At 41.3% G+C, this 17,046-nt stretch overlaps 1 protein-coding gene across 3 annotated transcripts in view; it reads right to left on the bottom strand.

Moving 5' to 3' along the window:
- Window positions 1-1,906: 1,906 nt before the first annotated feature.
- The window catches only part of LOC138845782 (zinc finger protein 248-like), a 30,869-nt gene continuing 15,729 nt past the window's right edge, over window positions 1,907-17,046 (bottom strand). For 2 of the 3 annotated variants that reach the window (XM_089315058.1, XM_089315060.1), the window contains exons 2-4: window positions 8,656-8,782; window positions 8,320-8,412; window positions 1,907-5,272 (exon numbers count right to left, since the gene is read on the bottom strand). In XM_089315058.1, the coding sequence (XP_089171184.1) occupies window positions 3,795-5,272; window positions 8,320-8,412; window positions 8,656-8,782 (1,698 nt within the window). In that variant the 3' untranslated portion in view covers window positions 1,907-3,794. The remainder of the gene's footprint in view (window positions 5,273-8,319; window positions 8,413-8,655; window positions 8,783-17,046) is intronic. The other variant, XM_089315059.1, reaches the window with a different exon arrangement.

The following is a 17,046-nucleotide window of genomic DNA, read 5'->3' as shown; positions in this document are numbered from 1 at the left end:
CTGTGTCACAGCAGGTTATCGCCCTGATCTGAAGTACCGCCATCCCATATGGGTGCTGGCTCGAGACCCGGCTGCTCCACTTCCAATCAAGCTCTCTGCTATGGCCTGGGAAATAGTAGAAGGCCCAAGTCCTTGGGCCCCTGCACCTACATGGGAGATCTGGAGGAATCTCCTGGCTTTGTATCAGCACAGTTCTGCCCATTGTGGCCAATTGGAGAGTGAACCATTGGATGGAAGTTCTCCCTCTCTCACTTCCTCTGCTCTTTCTGTGTAACTCTTTCAAATAAATAAATAAATCTTTTTTTTTTAAAGTGTACTACATTTATGCTCCTGCTTTTCTGTTGCAATGGGTACCACCTGGACAGACTTCATTCCATATTCTTGTCTCAAGGCAATTAGGAATAGAATGAAGACATGTAGAATAGGGGGATCATGAATGAAAAAGGTATTATGCACTCAGTAATACAGGAAAATTCAGATGAGTGTTGCAACTTATAGTGTTTGAGGTTGTCCCTTTAAAGAATGAGGGTGATGTATGGGACAACATCTACTTGCATATTCAAATAGACCTTGGATAGTGGAGTCTAATCCAGATGTGCACACAGATAAGTTGAAATTTCTCATGGGTATATAGGTCACCACAAACACATTCCCTTGTGCTGCACACAACACTTATTATCCAGGGTCAGGGTACACTATTATGGCTGGAACATGTGTCACTTCATATGCCTATGATTTGCACTACAATAATGTGGGGAAAGAATCCTGGGTGGCCAACAAAGCAGCTATAAACAAATAACTTTGTAATTGGTGAAGATGGTATTCCAAATAACTGTTGCAATAACTGTTACTCAACTTTGAAATATTTATTAACAAAATTTACACAAGAGAGCACAGTTCAATTCATATACTTGATCCCACTCTCAATGAGAAACCAAAACTGCAGGTTGTATAAGAGAAAAATGTCTGAAGAACGGTTAACCACTCTCTGTCACAATTCATCATGAAAACTGCCCAATACCTACTAAGGTGTGATTCCACCAAAGAATTCTTCCAGACAAATTATATTTCAGGGACTTCTCTCTGTAATCTTGCTATGTTTTGTGGAAGTTCACCTAATAATAAAGGTATTTCCCATCACAATACAGTCATAGGCTTTTTTCTTTCTGTGAGTTGTCAGGTAACCATTGAGAGATGACGTATGGTACATGACTTTCCTATGCATGTATGTTTTCTCATTTCTGAGTCTCTTCATGTGAATTGATTAATGGCAGAAGAATTTTTCACATTCATTGACATTTTACTATTTGAATTCTCTTGTTTGTTGATGTTTAATTTCTTGTTTTTTAAGATTTTTATTTATTTATTTGACAGGTAGAGTTACAGACAGTGAGAGAGACAGAGAGAAAGGTCTTCCTTCTGTTGGTTCACTCCTCAAATGGCTGCAATGGCCAGAGCTGCACTAAACCAAAGCCAGGAGCCAGGGGCTTCTTCCTGGTCTCCCATGTGGGTGCAGAGGCCCAAGCACTTAGGCCATCTTCTACTGCTTTCTCAGGCCACAGCATACAGCTGTACTGGAAGAGGGGCAGCTGGGATAAGAACTGGCACCCATATGGGATGTCAGCATTGTGGGGGGAGGATTAACCTACTGCTCTACGGTACCAGCCTGATGTCTAATTTCTGGCTATGGTTTGTTCAAATCTACTGCACTGGAAGGATATCACCTTTTTTGAGTTGCATATTTATTCAAGCCTGAATTCCATGAAAATATACTTCCACATTCATTACACTCCTAAGAAATCCCTTATGTGAATTCTCTGATGTATAATGATCGATTTCTGACAAATGGCTTTTTGTCACACTAATAATATTTCTGAACTTCTTCATTTTTTAATGATTTACTTTATTTATTTGAAAGATAGTTACAGAGAGACAGGGAAGCATAAAGAGGTCTTCCATCCACTGGTTCACTCCCCAGATGGATGCAATGGCTGGAGCTACAGAGATCCAAATCCAGGAGTCAGGAGCTTCTTCTGGGTTTCCCACCTGGGTGCAGGGCCATCTTCTACCACTTTCCCAGGCCATAGCAGAGAGTGGCATCAGAAGAGGTGCAGTTGGGACTAGAACCAGTGCCCACATGGCATGCTGGCACTTCAGGCCAGGGCTTTAACCTACTGTGCCACAGCGCTGGTCCCCAACTTTCTTCCTTATGGGATTTCCAGCAAAAGGCTCTGTCACATGGTTATGTTGATTTTGGAAAAAGTCCTTCACATTCATTATATTCAAGTTCACTCCCTCATTTGAACTGCATGTGTTATGAGGTATTCCTTCTGAAAAAAGTCTTTCTCACATTTATTACAAGATTTCCACCATGTACTAAATTCTCTGCTGTTATATTGTGTGATTTTGGCAGTTTCCAACACTCATTCTATTCATAAGGTTTCTCCCCGATGTGAATTCTGATGTTTCATGAGGTGTTACTTGAGGATAAAAGCTTTTCCATATGCATTATATCCAAAGTGTTTTCCCCCATATGAATTAGATGATGTGCAATGAGGGCTGAATTATGGGAAAAAGCTTTCCAAGTCATTATGTTCAAAAGGTTTCTCTTCATGTGAATTTTCTGATGCATTCTGAGATGTGACTTATTCCCAAGGAATTTTCTACAGTCATTGCATTCATGAAGTTTCTCCCTGGTGTGAAGTCTCTGGTGTGATATGAGCTATGATTTATAACATATGATTTATAAAGGCTTTTCCACACTCATTAGATTCATAAGGTTTATGCCCTGTGTGAATTCTGTTTGATATGAGGTATAATTTATAGAAAAATGCTTTTCTGCAGTCATTACATTTATAAGATTATTTCCCTGGGTGAATCCTCTGATGCATTTGGAGTTGGAACCAAAAGTTTTTCCACAGTCATTATACTCATGAAGTTTCAACACTGTGTGCATTCTCTGGTGCATTATGAGGGTTGACTTTTGTCCAAAGGGTTTTCCAGTCATTAAATTCATAAGGTTTCTGCCCTGTGTGAATTCTCTGATGCACGATGAGGGTTGACTTATGGCTAAATGCTTTTCCACAGTTATTCCATTCATGAGTTTTCTACCCTGTGTTAATTCTCTTCTATGATATGAGGTTTGTCTTTTGTCCAAAGGCTTTTCCACAGTAATTACACTCATGAGGTTTCTCACCTGTGTGAATTCTCTGATGTTTCCAAAGGACTGACTTTTATCAAGAGGCTTTCCCCTGGTCATTACATTCATGGGTCTCCCCTGTGTGAATTCTTTAGTGTGATATGAGGTGTGACTTTCATAAAAAGGTTTTGCCACAGTCATTACACTTATGAGGTTTCTGCCCTGTGTGAATTCACTGATGTATGAGGAGGTCTGACTTTCATCCAATGGCTTTCCCATAGTCATTATATTGATAGGACTTCTCATCTGTGTGAATTTTCTGGTGCTTTATGAGGTGTGACTTTTGTATAAAGGCTTTTCCACAGTCATTACATTCATGAGGTTTCTCCCCTGTGTGAATTGTCTGGTGTATGATGAGGTCTGAAGTTCTTCCAAAGGCTTTTCCACAGTCATTACATTCATGAGGTTTTTGTCCCATGTGAATTTGCTGGTGTTTGATGAGGGCTGATTTTCGTCCAAAGGCTTTTCCACAGTCATTACATTTATGAGGTTTCTCCCCTGTGTGAATTCGCTAGTGTATGATGAGGGCTGACTTTTGCCCAAAGGCTTTTCCACAGTCATTACATTTATGAGGTTTCTCCCCTGTGTGAATTCGCTAGTGTATGATGAGGGCTGACTTTTGCCCAAAGGCTTTTCCACAGTCATTACATTTATGAGGTTTCTCCCCTGTGTGAATTCGCTGGTGTATGATGAGGGCTGACTTTTGCCCAAAGGCTTTTCCACAGTCATTACATTTATGAGGTTTCTCCCCTGTGTGAATTCGCTGGTGTATGATGAGGGCTGACTTTTGCCCAAAGGCTTTTCCACAATAATTACATTTATGAGGTTTCTCCCCTGTGTGAATTTGCTGGTGTACGAGGAGGGCTGACTTTCGTCCAAAGGCTTTTCCACAGTCATTACATTTATGAGGTTTCTCCCCTGTGTGAATTCGCTGGTGTATGATGAGGGCTGACTTTCGTCCAAAGGCTTTTCCACAGTCATTACATTTATGAGGTTTCTCCCCTGTGTGAATTCGCTGGTGTATGATGAGGGCTGACTTTCGTCCAAAGACTTTTCCACAGTCATTACATTTATGAGGTTTCTCCCCTGTGTGAATTCGCTGGTGCATTATGAGGTGTGACTTTTGTATAAAGGCTTTTCCACAGTCATTACATTTATGAGGTTTCTCCCCTGTGTGAATTCTCTGGTGCATTATGAGGTTTGACTTTCGTCCAAAGGCTTTTCCACAGTCATTACATTTATGAGGTTTCTCCCCTGTGTGAATTCGCTGGTGTATGATGAGGGCTGACTTTCGTCCAAAGGCTTTCCCACAGTCATTACATTTATGAGGTTTCTCGCCTGTGTGAATCTGCTGATGTTTCCTGAGGACTGACTTTTGTCCAAAAGCTTTTCTGCAGTCATTACATTCATAAGGTGAATTAAAACTGATTGATTTTCCACAAGGTTTACATGTGTAGAGTTTTTCCCTTGTATTTAATCTCTGATTTATTGCAGGATGTGACTGGTGAATGACAGGTTCAACATACCTAAGGTACTTATAAAGTTTCTCTCTTGTGTAGGTTTGTTGGTACATATTGAGGCTAAAATTTTCATGTTTAGCTTTTTCTATTTGAGTTGCTTTTCCAAAAGTGACAGTTGATTTATTATAGTTTTCTGCCATATGAATCCTCTCAGATTTATAAAACATCGTTCTTGTGGAGACATTAGCTTGTCCAGTAGGTCCAAATGGCTGCTTCATGATGTGAATATTGTCATGCTGACCAAGAGGCTCACAGAACTGGAGAGAATTTCCAGGTATCTTAGTGTTATCAAATTTCTCTCCAGCCTGTAGTTGATCAGGCCCACTGGGGGGATACACAGTGTGACATTTACTGCATTCCTCAGGCTTCAATCCTGTATAGCTTCCCTTTTTAATAATCAGTGTTGGAATATGGCTTGAATTTAAACTAAGTGTTTTTCTTAATTCAACTCTCTTGAGAGCTGATGTCTTATTATTTTTCATAAAATCCTGATTCAGATTTTTGTCATGACTTTCCTGGTTGATCCTAATCAGGTCATCCCTTTTCATGACCACTGAAATGAGAAAAAAGCAATCATGTTACTGAATCGCATGTAACTATTTCTCCTGGCATACTCATGTAAAGGGAATGAAGTCACTTGTTATGCAAGTGGCATAATATTTTCACAAAATCAATATGAGGTACTTATTTATGACCATTATATGGCTTTTCTCCTTAATACATTCATATATTAAATTGTACCGTGAGGTTTCCCAATGTTGAAATATGATTCTTTTTACTATGAGAATTTTTCAAGGATGGTAGAATTTCATTTGTGCTATGATGTGTGTGATCCCTGCATCTCAAAACAGTGTCAGTTTCAGCCCTGGCTACTCTGCTTTCAGTACAGCTCTCTACCCATGTAAACAGGGAGGAAGTAGAAAATGGTTCATGTGCCTGGGAACCTGTGAGACACCAGGGAAGACTAGATGAATTCTAGAGTTTTGGCTTCAGACTAATTAGACCTAAGTGTTGCAGGCATCTGGGAAGTGAGCTAAGAGAGGACCTCTTTCTCTCTCTTTCTCCTCTCACTATCACACTGCCTTTCACAAAGATGAAATAACTATAAAGTATTCTAAAGAATGGACAAATGTTTAATAAAAATATTCACCCACTACCTAGCAACCATTTTTCCCTGTCCTTTTTCTCCAGTTTATTTTTATAAAAACTGTGTGTTTTGTGCTTCTCTGATATTTCAAATATAAACATGAAAAAGTTTTACTGATCACTTACTTTTAGGTGGAGAAGAGTGAAATGTTCCTGTACTTTAAGCAAGACAACATTTAAGGAGTATGATTGGAATCTATGATTGTCTTACATTCAGTCTTCCTAGGTAAACATCATTTGTGGGATTTTTCAAATGAAAAAAATACTTTGTCTCTACTCTAGGACAGCTTCCCCAAATTCCTAAGGACACCCAACACCTTTAGCTTCTCAGAAGTACAACAGGTAGAGAAAAGTCACAATATACCACTGTGGTTAAGCACTTCCAATCAGTTTGAAGAATGTGTTTCTGCAAACTGGGATGTGCTCATCTTCTTTAAAAGCGTTTTTTAGCTCATTCTGAAATCATCAGTGCTGGTTACCTCCTCTAAATTCTTTCTATAAACATTCCCGTGTGATAATTTGAATTTCTGGAGGCTTTTGATCAATTGCCTCCTATTTGCACAGAAAGATTCATTTCCTATGCATTTCTCATCTTTTTGTTTGCATATTTTTCAATGATACTGAAAAATAGGAGAGAAATCATACTTCAAACTCCAACCTTAAAGAAATCTGAACCACTCAACATAAACCCACGAGGCTACTTGACCTTGGTCTCAACATCTCATTACTTTTTTGGTTAGTCTAGGATCACTTATTTTCATGTTTTATATAAATTCATGCTTAGTTTATGATTTCTTTTTTCAAAGATTTACTTTATTTATTTGAAAGCTAGAATTATAGAGAGAGGTAGAGACAGAGAGAAGTGGTTCACTCCCTATATGGACACAACAACCAATACTGGGCCAAGATGAAGTTAGGAGCCAGGAGTGTCTTTCTTGTCTCCCACATGGGTACAGGGAGCCAAGGACTTGGGCCAACCTCTGCTCCTTTCTCAGGTGCATTAGCAGAGAGCTGGATTAGAAGAGGACCAGCTGGGACTTGAACTGGCACCCATATGCAATGCTAGTGCTGCAGGCTGGAGCTTTAACACACTGCGCCACAGTGTCATTCCTAGCTTCCTAATTTCTGATGTCACAGCACAGAGGCTTATTCATGACCATCTTTTTTGAAAGATTTATTTATTTATTTGAAAGTCAGAGTTACAGAGAGAGGAGAGGCAAAGAGAGAGTATGGTCTTCCATCCAATGGTTCACTCCCCAATTGGCCTCAATGGCCAGAATTGTGCTGATCTGAAGCCAGGAGCCAGTAGCTTCTTCTGGGTCTCCCTTGGGTGCAGGGGTCCAAGGACTTGGACCATCTTCTACTGCTTTCCCAGGTTATAGCAGAGAGCTGGATTGGAAGTGGAGCAACTGGGTCTTGAACTGGTGCCCATATGGGATGCCGGCACTTCAGGCCAGGGTGTTAACTCGTTGCACCACAGCACCGGCCCCGTGACCATATTTTAGCATTTACTCATTTACTTACTTGAGAGTCAGAGACACAGAATGAGAGATAAAGACTGAACAGAGGTTTGCCAGCTATAGGCTCACTCCTCAAATGTTTCCAACAAACTATAATTTTCTTATTTATTTGAGAGGCAAAGAGGAAAAAAAAGGAAAGAGACTAAGAGATAGAGAGAGTTCACATTTATTGATTCCATCCTGAGAAAGTTCTATTCCTGGGGAAAATCATGAGTGGGTACTCAATTTGAGCGATGAGTTAGAAATAAGTTTCTGGGGGCCAGCGTTGTAGCATAGCAGGTAAAGCCACCATGGGCACCAGTTCAAGTCCTAGCTGATCCACTTCTGATCCAGCACTCTGCTATGGCCTGGGAAAGCAGTAGAAAATGGCCCACATCCTTGGACCCCTGTACCCATGTGGGAGACCTGGAAGAAGCTCCTGGCTCCTGGCTTTGGATCAGTGCAGCTCCAGCCATGACAGCCAATTGGGAAGTGAACCAGTGGATGGAAAACCTCTCTCTCTCCCTCGCCTTCTTCTCTCTCTGACTTTCAAATAAATAAATAAATCTTTAAAAAAAACAGAAACATTAATCTTTAAAAAAAAGTTTCTGAACATTACCTAATTAACAAGCACTGAAGGAACTAATAAGTGCATGAAGGAAAAGGTATGAAAGTTTAGAGAAGGACAAGTTAGAATTTGGGGAATTATCACACCTAGATAAAAGCCTTAGTAACATCAGAAAATGATTGGATTTTTTTTATTCAAAGAACATCTTCACTAAGAACAAAAGTTAGAAAGACACTGGTATCACTAAATACTCTAGAATGCCTGTGTCTGATGCACAAAACCAGCTGTCATCAGGAGTAAGGCTTGAGAAAAATTCATGGAAAGAGCACCAGTCACCATCTGCACAATTTCTGCCTTGGTCTCCCTCTCTCTTATGTGCAGACTGACCTGGAAGGCTCTGATTCAGGCATTCTTCCACTATCCATGGCTCTGCTCCTTGCTCCAACTTGAAGATCAAGTCAGGTTTGGTAATGCAGTGCCCTATTAATGGAAACATGTAAGACTTTGTGAAATCACTATCTTGGGTTATTTAAAGGACTATAGCTTGGTCCAGGAGCTATGCAACAAATGTTCCAATTTGAATCTTTTATTAGAGGGTAGATATTCAGATCATTCCTGGACTCAAATTCTACACCAGCCCAATATTAAACATTATAAAGTGTTCCCTTATTTGTCAAATAGCAAGAAAATATTATCACTGGGTATGTGATGGGTGTTACTCACCCAAGGAGAACAGGCTGCTGTAGGTCTCCAGCATCACATCTCTGTACAGGATTTTCTGAGCATTGTTCATTTTCTGCCATTCCTCCCAAGTAAAGTACACAGCCAGGTCTTCAAATGCTATCATCACCTGTAATATTACATTTCCAGTCAACATATTAATTCTGTCACAAAATAAACACCGACAGTTTTGTGTGGATACAAAGGAAAAAAGAAAGGATGTGGTTTCTCATTAAACTTGTTGAGTGTTAAGAAATCCACACAGAAGCATTCAACAGAGTCAAACCCATGATCTACAGGCTGTGAGAAATGCCTAAGCTGGAGGGAAACAAGAGGTTCAAATCACAAAGGCCACATCTGTCAAGGGGAATTGCACAGCAGGCTAACAGAGGGGCAATATTGACTCTTGAATGGGCAGGGTTAAGGAGAAGTATGTAGAAGCATTGAGGAAAAAAGGCAAGAAAACATCCATGAAACTATGATAGGAATGAACAGAAGATAATTTCCAGGAAAACACCATGCCTATCATTTCCAATATGTCAGAGAAAAAATACATTAAAAGACAGGGCAGACATTTAGCTTAGTGTTTCTGGTGCCACCTCAGAGTGTCTATGTTTGATTTCCAATGCCAGCTGCAGTTTTTAGCTCACAGATAATGCAGACCTGGGGAAGCAGTTGTGATGTCACCAATGAAGGAGGCCTAGATTCCATTTCTTAATTCTGGCTTCAGTCCTGCCCCAACTATGTTTGGTATGGTTATCTAGGGAGTGAATTAACGTGTCAAAGCTCTCTATCTCTCAGTCCATCAACTTCTTTCTCTATCAAGCTAATAAATATTTTTAAGTAAGAGAGAAAATACAGGTAAGACAAAGAATAAAAATTAGCTTTTGCCCTAGTCTATGATTATTCTACTGATAAACAATTGAAATAACATTATACCTAATTAAAGTGAAAGCAATGGTGGCCAGCTCCATGGCTCACTAGCTTAATACTCTGCCTTGCGGCGCTGGCACACCGGGTTCTAATCCCGGTCGAGGTGCCGGATTCTTTCCTGGTTACCCCTCTTCCAGGCCAGCTCTCTGCTGTGGCCCGGGAGTGCAGTGGAGGATGGCCCAAGTACTTGGGCCCTGCACCCCATGGGAGACCAGGAGAAGCACTTGGCTCCTGCCTTCAGATCAGTGTGGTGAGCCTGCCACAGCGTGCCAGCCATGGCGGCCATTGGAGGGTGAACCAATGGAAAAAAGGAAGACCTTTCTGTCTCTCTCTCTCACTGTCCACTCTGCCTGTCAAAAAAAAAAAAGAAAGAAAGCAATGGAATTACTTGCCCAAAACATTCAAATGATAAACATTTGAAATAACATTATACATAATTAAGGTGAAAGCAATGGAATTATTTGCCCCAAAAGAGAACCTGGGAATGTCTGCAGTACAATCTGCACTTGTGACTCACTGAGAAAAATGCTTAGAGATTTGTTTAAGAACCTGCAATAGTCACCAGAATTGTGATGCAGCAGCCTAAGCCTCCACCATCACTGCTGGCATCCCATGTAAACAGAGGATTTGAGTCCTGGCTGCTCCACTTCCAATCCAGTTCCCTGCTAATCTGACTGAAAGAGAAGTGAAAATGGCCTGAGTATTTGGACCCTTCCACCAATATGGGAGACCTAGATGGAGTTCCAGGCTGCTGGCTTTGGCCTGGTCCAGTCCCAGCCATTGCAGGCATTAGGGGAAGGAAACAGTAGATAGAAGATATCTCCTTTTGTCTCCCTGTCTCTCCCAATCTCTGTAAGTCTGCCTTTCAACTAAATAATCTTAAAAAATAAATGAGCCTCTAGTAGATTCTCTTCTCCACACATTCCTTATCCTATTCCCAAATCCAATTAAGCTTCTCAAAGATATTAAGGACTCCATTACTCTAAAAATTCAAAAACAAACTTAACTGATTTGTGCTTTAGCACTCGGTAACTCTTCCTCTTGCAGAATGCTAAGTGTTAACTTCATAGATAGCACTAAAACACTCCTCAGTACATCATCTATGTGACAATAAAGACTGATTCAGACCACATGACCCCCAAAATGTAGCATATTGTGCTTAGTTTCAACTCAATTCGTGTAACAAATATATATTTTGCTATAGCAACAGAAAAACAAGAGACCAAACTGCATTATTAAAGATGATGGTAATGTTTCACAGTCATGCCAAATTCATCATTCATTTCTGCATATTTCATGAGAACAAATTTTATGTCTATTTTTCTATTTTTCTATTTTAAAAATTTTTAAAGATTTATTTATTTATTTGAAAGGAAGAGTTACAGAGAGAGGGGTGGGTCTTCCATCTGCTGGTTCAGTCCCCAATTGGCTGCAGTGGCTGGAGCTGCACCAATCTGAAGCCAGGAACCAGGAGCTTCCTCTGGGTCTCCCACATGGGTGAAGGGGCACAAGGACCTGGGCCATCTTCCACTGCTTTCCCAGGCCATAGTAGAGAGCTGGAGCAGAAGTGGGGCAGCCGATTGCAAACTGTTGCCCATATGGGATGCCGATACTTCAGACCAGGGTGTTAATCCACTGAGCCACAGAGCCAGCCCTGTATTTTTCCATTTTAATTAACTAGTATACTGGGACCAGCACTGTGGCATAGCAGGTAAAGCCACTATCTGCAATGCTGGCATCCCATATTGGTGCCAGTTCAAGTCCCAGTGGCTTTGCTTCCAATCCAGCTCTCTGCAACGGCCTGGAAAAGCAGTAGAAGATGACCTAAATCCTTGGGACCCTGTACCCATGTGGGACACCCAGAAGAAGCTCTTCACTTCTAGCTTTGGATCAGTGCAACTTCGGCCATTGTGGCAAACTGGGGGGTGAACCAGTGGATGGAAGACTCTCTCTCTCCCTCTGCTTCTCTGTAACTCTGACTTTCAAACAAATAAAAAAAATCTAAAAAAAAAAAACTAGCATTAAACACCTAAAATGAGTACTGCCAAGCTGGGGAATAATTTGAGAAGAAAAAACACTTACAAGTGATATATTAATTTTCCTTCCTCCTAGAATCATGTGGAGGGCCTAGAATCATACCTGGGAGAGAAGGTGAATGGCAGGAGTTCAAAGAAAACTCGGGAGGCCAACGCTGTGGCATAACGGGTAAAGTTGCTGCCTGCAGTGCCAGCATTCCATATGGGGGCTGGTTCAAATCCTTCCTGCTGAATGTACAATCTAGCTCCCGGCTATGTCCTGACAAAGCAGTGGAACATGGTCCAAGTCCTTGGGCCACTACACCTGCATGGGAGACCCAGAAGCTCTTGGGTCTTGGCTTTGGATCAGCTCAGCTTTTGGCCTTTGCAGTAATTTGGAGGGTGAGACAGCAGATAGAAGGCTTTCTTTCTCTCTCTCTCACTGCAACTCTTTCAATAAATAAATGAAACTTTAAAAAAACCCTCTGGTTTCCTTCTGCACTGAACAGTGGGAAAAAAGAATATGATAGAATGAATAAAGAATAAGAGGGATAACATATTAAGCTGCTTATCAACAGTCAGGATGAGGGCTGGGCTGGCGCACTGTGCTGATCTGAAGCCAGGAACCAAGTGCTTCTCCTGGCCTCCCATGCGGGTGCAGGGCTCAAGGTCTTGGGCCATTCTCCACTGCACTCCTGGGCCACAGCAGAGAGCTGGACTGGAAGAGGAGCAACTGGGACAGAATCTGGCACCCCAACCTGGACTAGAACCAGGGGTGCCAGCACCTCAGGCAGAGGATTAGCCTATTGAGCCATGGTGCCGGCCCTGATTTGCAGTTCTGACCCCATGTTATGGGCTGCACTCAGCTGGGCAGTTCCTGTGATCACTCCAGGAGCAGAAATGAGAGTTTAGTCACTTGGAGAACTTATTGAGGCTTCACTTAAGTGTCTTGGGTTTGTGGTGAATCTTGGCTACATATTATCATTTTTTTTGACAGGCAGAGTTAGTGAGAGAGAAAGGTCTTCCTTCTGTTGGTTCATCCCTAAATGGCCACTATGGCTAGCATGCTGTGCCAATCCAAAGCCAGGGCCACATGCTTCCTCCTGATCTCCCATGTGTGTGCAGGGGCCCAAGCACTTGGGTCATCCTCCACTGCCTTCCCAGGCCACAGCAGAGAGCTGGACTGGAAGAGGAGCAACCAGAACAGAACCAGCACCCCAACTGGGACTAGAACCTGGAGTACTGGTGCCACAAGTGGAGGATTAGCCTAGTGAGCTGCAACGCCAGCCTACATACTATCTCTTCAACAGGCAGGCCCCAGGGTTTTTCAGAAGATAACAACAGTCAGAAAAAGAAAATCTGAAAAGGCCAATACTTTAGAAATTGTCTATTTCTGGTGCTGGTTCTGTGGCATACCAGGTAAGGCCACCACCTGCAGTGCCAGCATCCCATATGGGTGTCAGTTCAAGATTCGGCTGCTCCACTTCCGATCCAGCTCTTTGCTATGGCCTGGGAAAACAGTAGAAGATGGTGACCCATTCTTTCCACTGGGATCTCACTCGTGGAGATCTTTCATTTAGGTTTTTTTTTCCCCTCCAGAGTGTCTTGACTTTCCATGCCTGAAATACTCTCATGGGCATTTCAGCCAGATCCGCATGCCTTAAGGGCTGATTATGAAGCCAGAGTGCTGTTAGGACATTTGCCATTCTATGGGTCTGCTGTGTATCTCACTTCCCATGTTGGATCATTCTCTCCCTTTTTGATTCTATCAGCTAGTATTTGCAGTGTCAGCTAGTATTTGCAGACACTATTCTTGTTTATGTGATCCCTTTGGTTCTTAGTCCTATCATTACGATCAATTGTGAACAGAAATTGATCACTGGGACTAGTGAAATGGCATTGGTACATGCCACTTCGATGGGATTGAATTCGAATCCCCTGGTTTGTTTCTAACTCTACTGTTTGAGGTAAGTCAGCTTGAGCATGTCCCGAATTGCACATCTCTTCCCTCTCTTATTCCCACTCTTATATTTAACAGCGATCACTTTTCAGTTAAGTTTCAGCACTTAAGAAGAATTGTGTATTGATTACAGTATTCAACCAAAAGTATTAAGTAGAACAAACAAAAAAAATACTAAGAGGGCCACAGCACACCTGCCGCAGCAGCCACTGGGGAGTGAACCAACAGAATTTCTCTCTCTCTCTCTCTCACTGTCCACTCTGCCTGTCAAAAAATAAATAAATAAAAGAACTGCAAATCAAATGGCTATTTGTTAAGCCATTGTGTTTTCTGATTTGTCTTACTTCAAATGCTGATACATATCAGTAAGTATGGCAGAAAGTTGAATTACATGCAAACTACAATGCATACAACTTCAAAATTTCATTTAGAAGTTGCATTAAAACAAGGCCAGCATTGTCACATAGCAAGTAAACCTGCTGTCTGCAATGCAAGCCCCTCATATGAGCACTGGTTCATGTTCTGGCTGTTCTGCTTTTGATCTAGCTTCCTGCTGATGGCCTGAGCAAAGCAATGAAAGATGATCCAAATACTTGGGCAAATGCTACCAATGTGGGAAATCCAGATGAAGATCTTGGTTCCTGGCCTCATTCTGTCCCAGCCCTGCTCAATGAGGCCATCTCTGACGTGAAAAAGCAGAAGGAAGATCTCTCTGGGTCTCTCCTCTATACACAATATTTTCAAATAAATTTTTTAAAAGCTTAGAAAAAAGCTCCTATAAACACGATCTTTGTCTATCAGTTAGAACTTAGGAAAGCTGCTGACACTAAAAAAAAAAATTCCTGGGATTCATACAAATAAATTATCTGGAGATCATATGGTTGTGCTTCACATTTCGGCTTATATATGGTCATTGTGTTCTTTTGGTTTATATTTTAATAAGCTTATTATTGCATGAAATTTAGTTAATATAATTTTACTATTTCAGAAAGCAGGATAAAGGTTCAGAGTAGTTTTCTGTAGCTGCATGTATACTGCATATTGTTCAAGAAGAAATAACTGAAAGGGGGAAAATTTTTATGATATGCTTTTTGGTTTTTTTAAAGATTTATTTATTTATTTGAAAGTCAAAGTTACACAGAGAGAGGAGAGGCACAGAGAGAGAGAGAGAGAGAGAGGTCTCCCATCCAATGACTCACTCTGCAAATGGCTGCAGTGGCTGGAGCTGAACCAATCCAAAGCCAGGAGCTTCTTCCAGGTCTCCCACATGAGTGCAAGGACCCAAGTACTTCAGCCATATTCTACTGCTTTCCCAGGCCATAGCAGAAGTGGAACATCCAAGCCTTGAGCCCATACCCATATGGGATGTCGGTGCTTCAGGACAGGGCATTATCCCACTGTGCCACAGCACCGGCCTCATGATATGCTTTTTGAAGTCACACACTCCAAACATAGCATTAGTAGCAAAAGGGAAGACATGCTCAGGAAAATTTTCTAAAGCAATACTATGTGAACTGGTGACAATTTCTGAAATGGATCTGAAAAATAAATGTTTTTTAATTAAGTGTGGCAAAGTGGAGAACATTAGACAGAAGTTAGGGTGCCAGGTATTTACAAATCATGTGACACTACACAAAGCACTTTTCTCCTGAAATACAATATGTTTCATCTTTTTTACAAAGATCCTGGCAAAACTTCCTTGAGCTACCAGGGAGGAATATTAGAATACAGGGGGAAGGAGTCCTCCAAGATGGTGGAATAGGGAGGGAGCACACTGATAATCCAGGAAAAGATAGTTTAATAAAAGTGGAGATACTGTAGTTTCAGGGAAGAGTTACAGGAAAAACTCAGAGGAAACTCTTCCAGAAGTAGTAGGACATGGTGAACCTATGTGGAGGACACAGGTGCCCATGGCTCAGGACCCCAGCTGCCAAGTCTATGCACCAGCTCTGGAAAGGGAGGTGAGGTGAAACCTCAGTAGCCTGAGACACTGGTGGGGAAGCAGCAGGAAGAGCCTAGAGGGAATGAGGTTTGAAGCCCCATGGGGGAAAGTCCACCAGTCTAACTAGAGGAGAGAGAAAAATAAATAAAATAAAGTAAAATAAAATAAAATGGACCAGTATGGACACAATTCTTTTTCTCACTCACCTTACAAAGGTGAGCAAGACAAAGAGCAGGCACCATTCTGGATATACATAAAAGCTATGCCACCTCAGGGCTGTGCCTGCCCTAAGCCAAACAGAAAAACCTGACTCTGGTGGGGAGAAATAACAGGAGGTTAGGACCTAGTGAATGTGTGGAGCTTATGAACTGAGACTGTGAAAAATAATAACAAAGATGAGGGTGTGTGAGAGAACTCATGGAGTGCCTGAGACGTGAGTACTCTCGGGAGATGCCACAAACTTGGTAAACTTGGCAACCTTATGAGAGATTGCAGGGAAATGTGAGCTTACACTGAGGACTGCACAGATCCTTTGGGTGGTCCTTGTGACAGAGCAGACAAATATTATACCCACAGGGGCCAGAGCTCAGACAATGACTGCCTTCAATTCCGCTCAGCTGTGTGGAATTAATTCCCTTCTGAATTAAAAAAAAAAGAGAGAGAAAGAGAATATCTAGCATGCCTAACCTGGGTGTGTCACCATTAACCCTGAAGAACCAAACAGAGCTCTGTGGCCACACCCATCACAAGCCTCTAAGGATCCATCAAAAGCAGACAGTCCACTTAATCTAGAGTCAATGTATAAGAGAAAAACCACCAAAGCAAAAAAAAAAAAATAGAGAGAGAAACCAAAGAATATCTTCACAATGCCAAGCAATGAATGAAGAAACTGAGGAAAGAAGAAAAAAGAAGACATCATAACACCCCCAAATGAACAAGACACCCCAATTCAAGATTGTGAAGATGATGAGATAGAAGAAACGCAAGATACGGATTCAAAAAATTTATGAAAACAACATTTAGAAGTTCTCAAAAACAAATTCTTGAACTTCAGAAATCCTTAATGGACATTTTCTCTCTCATGAAAATGAAATCTTAAGGAGGAATCAAAATGAAATGAAAAACTAGTAGAACATGAAACTGTGATAGTGATGAGAAATCATAATGAAATGAACAATTCAATACATCAAATGACAAACATATTAGAGAGCCTTAAAAGCAGAATGAGTGAAGCAGAAGAGAAAATTTCGGACTTCAAAGACAGAGCACAAGAAAGTATACAGTCAAACCAAAGAAAAGAAGAGGAAATTAGAAATCTAACAAATATTGTTGGGAATCTACAGAATACTATTAAAAAAAAAAATTCGCGTTCTAGGAGTTCCTGAAGGCATGGAGAGAGAGAAAGGATTAGAAGGCCTTTTCAGTGAGATACTAGCAGAAAACTTCCAGGGTTTGGAGAACAGAGACATCCTAGCACAGGAAGCTCATAGAATTCCTAGTAAATATGACAAGAAGAGATCTCATCACAACACGTTGTAATCAAA

The sequence above is a fragment of the Oryctolagus cuniculus genome, chromosome 16 (genome assembly GCF_051225735.1).
Source record: "Oryctolagus cuniculus isolate XC-2025 breed Fujian yellow rabbit chromosome 16, ASM5122573v1, whole genome shotgun sequence".
NCBI lineage: Eukaryota > Metazoa > Chordata > Mammalia > Lagomorpha > Leporidae > Oryctolagus > Oryctolagus cuniculus.
This window is presented reverse-complemented; position numbering and strand designations above follow the sequence as displayed.